This window comes from Micromesistius poutassou (genome assembly GCF_964030765.1).
Source record: "Micromesistius poutassou genome assembly, chromosome: 3".
Classification (NCBI taxonomy): Eukaryota; Metazoa; Chordata; class Actinopteri; order Gadiformes; family Gadidae; genus Micromesistius; species Micromesistius poutassou.
The window spans coordinates 2,588,868-2,598,767 of NC_140273.1; the positions used below are offsets into that span (position 1 = coordinate 2,588,868).

The following is a 9,900-nucleotide window of genomic DNA, read 5'->3' on the forward strand; positions in this document are numbered from 1 at the left end:
CATTGATACATGATGCATTGATATATGACACATTGATGCATTGATACATAATGCATTGATATATGATGCATTGATCCATTGATACATGATGCATTGATGCATCGATACATGATGCATTGATACCTAGCATTGATCCATGATACAAGATGCATTGATGTATTGATACATGATACATGAAACATGATGCATGGATACATGATGCATGAAGCATTGATACACAATACATGATGCATGATACATGGTGCATTCATACATTGGTGCATTGATACATGGTGCATGATACATGATACTTGGTGCATTGATACGTGATGCATTGCTGCATGATGCAGAGTATATAAGGAGCTTATTCATAACATGTCAAAAGCCCCTGGTTTTAAAGAGCCTAGTTTAACATCTTACATCTTCATGTTCAGCGTGAGGGGCTTATGAAGCTGTGAACATCAGGGGAATACACTCACCGCATCGACCATAAGATAAGCAAAGCATGGCACGGATCTATAGATCTATCTTCATTTAAATAAATGACATACAGTTAGAATTACGCCATCTTCCAAAATTCTAACTGTTTATCTGAAATGTAGCCCCCTAACCCTAACGTCTGAATAACTTTCAGACACGTCTTTTATATGTTGTACGTCCTTGAACTTAATGTACAAACTTATTGTATGTTGTACGTCCTTTCACTTAAAAATAGTACTTGGGAATGGGTTAACCTAGCGATTGTTAGTGCTTGGCACTTGGTTCTATGAACATCCTTACTGTACCCACAGAGATATATTGTTGTTTCTCTTTCTTCTGACAAATGGACTTATTGTAAGTGACTTTGGATCTGCTAAACGCCCTCAATGTAAATTATTAACCTTTATTTAACCAGGCAAGCAAATTAAGAACAAAATTCTTATTTTCAAGTGCAGCCTGAATGTACAGTAAATGATCAAGCTCCTGCTTTTCACGCCTGAACAACCTTCAGACACGTCTTCTAAAACTTGAGTCGAACGTCGTCCCACAGTAAACGTGTCGTAGTGATTAGTGGAGTAAAGGCCCGTCCCTCGGGGCTCTGAACCCAATTTGAAGAGGCTAAACCGCGAGCTGCTGGTTCAATACCGACCGCCCCGCTGATGGGCCTCAGCGAGCCGTCAGCCAGGGCTGCTCCCGGGGGAGAGGAGCCCTGACACAGCTTTAAGGATTAGGAAGGAGAAGTGGAACAGCTCTGGATACGCTAACGGGACGTAGCAGTGACTGACTACGTCAATACTACCTCGCTGGTACAGCCGGGTCACTACTAGTGACTGACCACGTCACTGCTACCTCACTGGTACAGCCAGGTCACTACTAGTGACTGACCACGTCACTGCTACCTCACTGGTACAGCCGGGTCACTACTAGTGACTGACCACGTCACTGCTACCTCACTGGTACAGCCGGGTCACTACTAGTGACTGACCACGTCACTAGTAGTGACCTGACTGTACTAGTACACCTGTTGTAACTAGTAACCCTATCCGTCATACATCACAGGTGGACACGCCCACCTGTGATGTCAGAAGCGGCACATTTTCAAAACGGCTTGTAATGGCTAATCACACTCACACCTGGTGGTGTAATATGTCCTCTTTAATGGACAGTGGTGATGATGGAGGTATAGAGGCTGGACACTGATGGTAAGGAATGAACACCATAGCTGATATCATGCATTTTATTGGAAAGGTGCCAAACGACCACACAAACATATTATCCAAATCAACGTCTAACTAAAGTGCATTACAAAGAAAACCATCGTACAAAACATTGAAACAAAAAAAAATCGCAAAATTGACTCACAATAAAACAGAGCACTGCAGGTAGTGAACCATCGACCGGTGGTTCATTTGGCTGAAATAGATTAACAGTATTGATTAGGATACATTCAAGTGTAAACATTGGCATTAGGCAAGACATTGGCAGGTTGGAAAACAACGTAGTCATCAGTAGTTCTCTTCTTACAGTATAGTATCCCATGCCTATGCAGGTTAAACATGTATTATAGAAATTGTAATCGTTTGAATAATTAACTAACAAACCCACAGCAGGCTGGACTGGGTTCAAAACCATGCCGCCTGCTTGTTACAGGGTTGATGTCCAGACTTTAGGATGGTCCCCTAAAGGCGTGATGCCACCAGGTGTTAATGTAATATCACCGCTTAACCATTAGGAGCAATATAAAAAGTGATTAGTTAACGTCCCTCTAATGACCCTGTAGATGTTGTCTGGTGATAAACAGTTGTAGCTCGTTGACTCTGGGCACTTGTGATCTAATGTACACTCAAAGGTTAATATGAGAGTGTGGCCTTCTATAACCTTCTGGGTTTACAGTTGAACCGACTTTATGTCTATCTTTGATCGGCTACAAAGACGAGGGGCAGGAGACCTCTGGTTAAATATTGATAACAGCTCAGATACATTTTGTAAATACCGTATTGATTTGCGACCGACAAACCAGCAAATAAATCATTTATATAGCATTCAAGATGGACGAATAAAAGATATTCAGCAAGCTCAGGAAGTGCATTGACTGCAGGCAACAATAGACAAATAAAACTCTAAAGGAAAACTAGAAGCAGCCTGGATGACTTTCCTTTACATCACAGAATGATTAATATTCCTTATGGTATAGGATCCATGGCCTGGTAACACTAGCAGTGACTTACTACGTCACTAGTATTGACTTACTACGTCAATAGTAGTGACTTACTACGTATTCTCCTGGCTGTACTAGTGACTGACTACATCACTACTAGTGACCTGGCTGTACTAGTGACGTAGTAAATCACTATTACGTGACTAGTGACAGTCTGGGGTTAACAAGTGCTCCCGGTCAAAGCCATCTAAAGAGAAAACGATTTCATATTTATTTTATTATTATTTTATTTTATTTATTTTCATCAATCTATCCTCATAATCAAGGCCTTCAAGATGAGCAACGTCTGTTTTTGTATATACTTACATATATATATATATATATATATATATATTAAATTATTTATTTGAATCCAGAAAATAAATAATTATACTGCGTTGCAACGACTGCTATACCCTCGGCTTATCGTAACGTCTGAGCTCCGGTCGGAGAGGCCGTCGTCACACAGCGTCATTGGTCTCCTTCATCTGACGTCCGCTTTGAGAGGACAGCGCTCTGTGGACTATGACGCAAACACTGATCTACGGTCTCATGTCATGAGGAGGGACGAAGGTAGCTCATGCTCATGGTTGGAGGAAGTTCAAATGAACACTTAAAAAGCAAAATCCAGATCTGGTTTAACACCGACTTGCACTGCCTGCACATGCTCTTCACCGGGCGATGCAGAGAGTCTCGTGGTCTGGTGGGGTCTGGTGGGTTCTGGTGGGGTCTGCAGCCCCGGTGGCGTTCTACGTCCCTCAGTGCTGACGTAGCTCCTCACTGGAGGCCGGCTCGCCGGGCGTCAGGTGGAGGCCGGGGTCCCGCTCCGCCCTCTCGGAGGTGGGGTACGGTTGGCCGGGGGTCCCGTCGCCCCCGGGGGCCCCCTGGGCTCCGGGACTGGCCCTCTGGGGGGCTGTCAGGGAGCCGGTCAGGCCCAGCTCAGCCAGGGCGTCCAGCGTCCCGTCAGGATCCACCATCACGTCGATGGCTGTCAGGGGGGGGGAGAGACCAACGAGAGCCAATCAGACCGCTCGGTAAGGGATGCTGAACGGTACTATATTTACATTTACATTAACATTGAGGGCGTTTATCAGACGCTTTTATCCAGAGCGACTTACAATAAGGACATTTGTCAGAAGAAAGAGAAACAGTACAGTAAGGATGTTCGTAGAACCAAGTGCCAAGCACTAACAATCGCTAGGTTAACCCATTCCCCGTACACAACAGAGATAGCTAGGATAAGATGCTAGGACGTACAACATACAATAAGTGTGTAAGGGGGGTGTGGGGGGCTGAGGAGGTAAGTGAAGGGTACAGTATGAGTGAATGAGTTAAACATGAATCCTTGTGTTATGAGTTAGTGTTTATATCTTACCGAGAAGCTGTCTCTCCACCCGCCTCAGGTCTTGAAGGATGGATGAGATTTCCTGTTTGGGAAGAACAGAGACTCAGGGGTGACCTTGAATCTTGGAGGTATTGAATCTTGGATAAAAGAGGTTAAGTCTGCGTCGTCGTTTACAGCCTCTTTGTTGTGTCTCAGAGGGGCATCGCGTTGGGAGGACGAGGGGCTGAATGAGTGATACCTGAATCACTCATTCACTCTGAATGTTTGGCTTCTAGAAGGGAAAGTTACATAATGTCTTTTTTTGGGGGGTTGCATTACATAACACAGCAAATTGCACTCATGATGCACTCACAGCAAATTGCACTAATGGCTCATGGGGTTTGACAATCAAACTCCGCCCCCAAATTGTGAGTGGAATTTGCTGTGTTATGTTTTGCTTCAATTAAATGTCCTAGATGTCCCCTTTGTGTCAAGGCATTGGCACTATGCAATTGTTTACTTCTATACTCTACTCTACTCTACTTCTATACTATTCTTCTGTTCTCTAAAGGAAAACACAAAGTCAGAATTTTTTTCCTAAAGTTTGGCAGCGTCTCGAAACCCTTGGAGATGATCCAAAAAACGTAAAATGCAAAGTGTGCCGGCAGCAGTGGTCATATCATAGCGCTCCGCTGTTTAGACGCTGAAATGCTTCATTCTAATTTATTTAACGTTAGTAATCAGTCAAACGGTTCTGCAGTCTCTTCATCAAGGCGGGTTTGGTCGCGATGGGATGTGAACACCGTGTGTAATCAGACAGAACGGAGCTCTCCTCCCCCACCGCTCACTGTTAGATGTCATAGATCTATTACTCAAATGGCGGCATATTATACCAGCCTATATTCTAGTACATTAGGCTAATGGTAGCCGATATTTTCTGTCAAATCGGATGCAGACGCTGACACGCACGGACGCACAATATTCTCATATTGTGGGAAAATATTAAAATATATAAGAAGTCGATTAGACGATTACTCGACGATGAGTCTAGTCTGAACAATCGTGTTAGACAATCGAAAATCTCAGTCTAGGACACCCCTAAACAAAACTTGATACATTCAGGACCAAAAGTGAACAAGATTCACTTCCTTTATCCTCTGCTGTCCTACAGGGGAATGCATGAAGGCAGAGCTGTGTAAACTCTGGAATACTTCAGGACTGAATTAATGGACACACATCTCATCTCCTATGAGGGGTGGACTGGGGCCACACCCTGTGTTAGAGGAATGGTTTATGACCTGTCCCTGAGTGAGGCCGTAGTTTGCAAAATGGTTTTATTAATCTCTGCAAGTACTGGCGCGCATGTCGCTCGCCTCTAACAAATCAAAGCTATCTGAGAGGCTGGTTGTTGGCACGGTGACCACGCTTTGAGACTAGAAGCTTTGTTCAAACGCCCGGTCCGTCGTAACGGACGTGATGTCAGCACTCACTCTGATTGGCTCAGTGAGTCACCTGGCACGCTGTCATTTGCATATGACCCAATCGATTGATTGAATAAGAATTCAAAGGGATTTGTACAGAAAACTGAACAAATATGTAGTTTGTCGTTGTTAACATGGATTACAAGAATGACTAGATAAAGAATGCACATTTAAAGATGAAAAGATATTCCTGACTTTCTATTTACTTCTTTGACAGTGAAAAGTTTTATAATACAGTTTGATGATAAAAAATATATACTTTTCTTAATCTATATATTATATATATATTTTTATTTATTTATATAAATAAATAAAATTAAAATAAAATAATATACATATATTTATTAATTTATTTAAAAAAAAAAACACTAATACTAATACTAGCGAAGAAGTCTTTGTTGTTTTGTGTTGTTGTTTTACCTTGTTGGAGCTCTTCAGAAGTAATGAGTCATGTTCCGCCTGCAGTTTGGTCTCAATGTCCTCCCATTTCCGCTCTTTATCTTTAAACAGCACCCTGTGAAATATAAATAAAGGAGCTATTCATAGCAAGTATCGAGAATAACTCCTCCTGCTCCCAGGCAGTTGGACCGGATGCAATTCATGGTGAACAGATATTAGACACAATTGTTAGAAGAGGTATTTTGAGTCGTCTTTGATTCTTTCTTTTGATGGGTGGGAATCTACTGAAGTTGCACATCCTCATCGTAACCTCGGTGACGCGTCACTCAAACTAAGATACCTGGCTGCAAACGCAGACGACATCAGAGAGACGAGAGATACTGAGAGAAGGCAAATGTTGAACCCTTTCTAGACAACAATCTCACTAAAACAAGAGTTGTGTCGATAACGATACCTGAATCGGAAATGCCTCCGATACTGCCTAAAATGCAGTGTTGGGTATCGACAAGTACGCAAGTCTATGCGCCAATCTGATACCATCACATGACTCATTTACTCCACAGAGAACATCAATCACTATGGTGTTATGCTGCGTTCGGTAACGGTCGGAGGGGGACGATACTCAAGTTCAGGAATCGGAATTGGTATGGGAAAGGAAAAAATGGTATCATTATTTTCAGAATTCCATCATGAGGATCTCGTATAACTCGCCTGATCTTCACGGCGGTCTTGTCCACCGACTGGCGGATCCTCGCTGATAGTTGAGTGACAGATGTCAGCAGAAGACTCTCCAGCACAACCTGTAACATGAAGACGGGTCTAAGTGGTCAGACGGTTCAACTCTGGATGGCAAACTGAAGGCTAAAATCCCTCAAAGACGGCGAGTCAACCACAACAATCTGAGATACTCAAATGCTTCTAATCGAATGCTGCTTCATACTTTGAAGGGACTGCAGGGGGTACACAGGAAAAAAAAGTAAAGCAAACTCTTTTCATGTCACCCTGAACAAGTGTTAATTCTGAAAGCTAAACAATAGAAAATAAAGAAAATGGACAAGTGGTTCCAGAAGAGAGCCCATCCAGAAACACTGAAAAGTCGTCAGTGTCGGGAGGAATCTATCTGAATGAGATTCACCTCTACATGCTCTGACCCTCCCCTGGCGTTGTGCTTCTTTTGTGGGGAGAAATTAGCCAAAAGCTGCATGAAGCACAGGCCCATGTTTCTCACTAAATTGTATGCATTTGTACCTTTTAAATGTTCATGTTTACACTGCCAAATAGAACGCACATACTGTATTTATGTTAATTCTATTCATTTTTCTCCCAAAAGATCCGGTGAAGAGGGTACTCAGCTGAAAAGATATCTGACAGGGGCTACACTAGTAGCCCCTGTTCTTCTCTATAGAGGTCTTCGGGGCTTGGGTCCTGGACTTACGTCGTCCCGGTTCCAGGTCTGTCTCCTGATGGAGCGGGACCCCTGACCGCTGGACCCCCGCGGCCTCATCTCCACCGGCCGGCTGCTGGGCTCCACGAAGCTGCTGTCCTCATTGGAGCCGCTCACGGCCACCACAGCGTCCTCCAGCTTGGGAACAAGATACAGGTTATGATATATTGTTAATACAGCCAGGTAACGTTAGTACAGTTATTAACATGTACATGAATGTAAATGGTAAATGGACTGCATTTATACCGCACTTTTCTAACCAGTGGCCACTCAAAGCGCTTTACAATATCGCCTCACATTCACCCGCTCATGCACACATTCACACACTGATGGCGGAGTCAGCCACGCAGGGCGACAGCCAGCTCGTCAGGAGCAGTCAGGGTGAGGGCGTCTCGCTCAGGGACACCTCGACACTCAGCTAGGAGGAGCCGGGGAACGAACCAGCAACTTTCTGGTCACCAGCCGACCCGCTCTACCTCCTGAGCCACATTCCACCACATGAGGTCCCATCTAATAGATCCCTGTGAGTCTGTTCAGGTGTGCTGAATGACGCTACAGTAACATGGCATAGTAGTACAGTAACCAGTATGACCAGTAAGCGTCCTGTCGTCACCTGGGGGGCCGGCTCCGCCGCTGGGCTCACCGAGTCGATCTCTCCGGCCACGTCGTGGATCTCCCGGGCCAGCATGGCCAGGTCTTTGGCCAGGTCCTGGCTGATCCTGGAACACACCAGATCATGAGACAGTTTCCTCTGGGATTTTCAGGCAGTGTGACACATCACATCAGGTCAGAGACCTCCTTCTTGGAGACCCAAGGTTTAAACCAGTTGTTCTCAAACCTTACTCTGTGCTTCATGCAACTGTTGGCCAATTTCTCCCCACAAAAGAAGCACAACACGCATTCTCCTGTCTCCTTGTTTTCAGATTTACATTTCAACCACTTTTCTATCGTCCAGCTTTCAGAATTGAGTTAGCTTTTTTTAAATAATTTTTTTTATTCAAGTACCCCTCGCAGTACTCCAAAGTACCCCTAGGGGTACGCGTACCGCCATTTGAGCACCACTGGTTTAAACGAGACAAAGTGACAAGGACCGAGCAGCACTATTCTCAGAGGACGTCACCAGGGGGGGGGGGCGACCGAGGGCCTACCTGGCGATCTCCTCGCTGTGGGCCGTCCAGTCCTTCATGTAGTCGTCCTGGGACTGGGGCCTCAGGCCGGGCCCCACCCCCGGGCTGGGGGTCACGGGGGCGGACCCCCCCAGCTGAGCGACCCGGGTGGAGGGGAAGGGCCGGGCCTGGCCCTGTCTGGAGGCGTGGCGGTTGGAGCCGTACTCGTCCTCCGAGGTGGAGGCGTACTCCACCGGCACGCGGCGCCACCTCGTACCAGCTGGGGGGGGGGTACAAAACCAATCAGTGGAATTCAGTATCAGGTATCCGATACTGATACCAGTAGCAGAAATTCCTCTGATACTGCCTAAAATGCGGTATTGGGTATCGGCGAGTACGCAAGTCGCACTTATTGTATGTTGTACGTCCTGGCACTTAATGTACGCACTTATTGTATGTCTTACCCTAGCTAGCTTTGTTGTGTACGGGGAATGGGTTAACCTAGTGACTGTTGGTGCTTGGCTCTTGGTTCTAAGAACATCCTTACTGGACAGAGGTATGTTGTTGTTTCTCTTTCTTCTGACAAATGGACTCATTGTGAGTCACTTTGGATAAAAGCGTCTGCTGGACGCCCTGAATGTAAACGTAAAGGGGTCTTCACCTTTGTCAGGTAGCTTGGAGGCGCTGTTGGCCCGGGCCCTCTGCGTCCCGGCGGGGGGCCCCGCGGCGGGCCCCCGGGGCCCCTGCCTGGCCGCGTAGTCCCCGGCCACGCTGCGGGCCCCCAGGCCCCTGCTCCGGCTCACCGTGGCCTCCGAGTCGCTCTGGGCCGAGGGGGACCCCACCCTCTGCCGGCGGGGCTGGGCCAGCGCCTCGATGCGGGACAGGCCCCGCCTCCCCAGGCCGGTCCGCGACGCCGACGAGGCGGTGCTCGCCTCCGACGCCACCGACAGGCGGTCGAAGTCGGCCGGCTCCGTGTCGGAGGAGTCCCCGTGGCGCGCCCGCCGCAGCAGCGAGGCGCGGGTGGGGCGGGGCTTGGGCGCCGAGGCGTTCTTGTTGGCGGCGGCGTTGGGGCCCGGGGTCCCCTTGGCCCGGCTGGACTTGGTGCTGGCCCCCGCTCCGGCACCCCCACCGGCCTGGCCCCTGCCCCCCCGCTGGGCCGGGGCGGCGGCGGCGGAGGAGGCGGGCTGCGAGTCGGAGAGGAGGGAGGTGGAGTTGACGTCGTCGTCCGTGAGGTCCATGGACGTCCACGGCTGGCTGGACTTCTGCGGGGCCCGCGTCTTCACCCTCCGGTCGTGGGGCCCCCGGCCCCCCGCCGAGGAGGAGCCCCGGCCGGAGGAGCACAGCACGGTGCGCTCCTTCTGCCCGGCGCCGAGGGTGCGGCGCTTCTGCACCACCTTCCTGCCGCCGTCCGCCTGGCTGACGGTGCTGGTGGTGTCCACGTCGGACTCCGGGGAGAGGGACCCCTCGATGGAGCGGCTGGGCGGGTCCCC

The 9,900-nt window shown here is 47.9% G+C and overlaps 1 protein-coding gene across 1 annotated transcript in view; it reads right to left on the reverse strand.

The window, feature by feature from the left end:
* Nucleotides 1-3,414: 3,414 nt before the first annotated feature.
* The window catches only part of LOC311340472 (centrosomal protein of 170 kDa-like), a gene marked incomplete at both ends in the record, with an annotated part of 15,672 nt that continues 9,186 nt past the window's right edge, over nucleotides 3,415-9,900 (reverse strand). The window contains 8 exon segments of the mRNA XM_084465359.1: nucleotides 3,415-3,644; nucleotides 4,032-4,083; nucleotides 5,882-5,975; nucleotides 6,572-6,660; nucleotides 7,296-7,442; nucleotides 7,918-8,023; nucleotides 8,453-8,690; nucleotides 9,072-9,900. The exon segment at nucleotides 9,072-9,900 is cut by the window's right edge and continues 596 nt beyond it. Coding sequence (XP_084321485.1) covers nucleotides 3,415-3,644; nucleotides 4,032-4,083; nucleotides 5,882-5,975; nucleotides 6,572-6,660; nucleotides 7,296-7,442; nucleotides 7,918-8,023; nucleotides 8,453-8,690; nucleotides 9,072-9,900 — 1,785 coding nt within the window.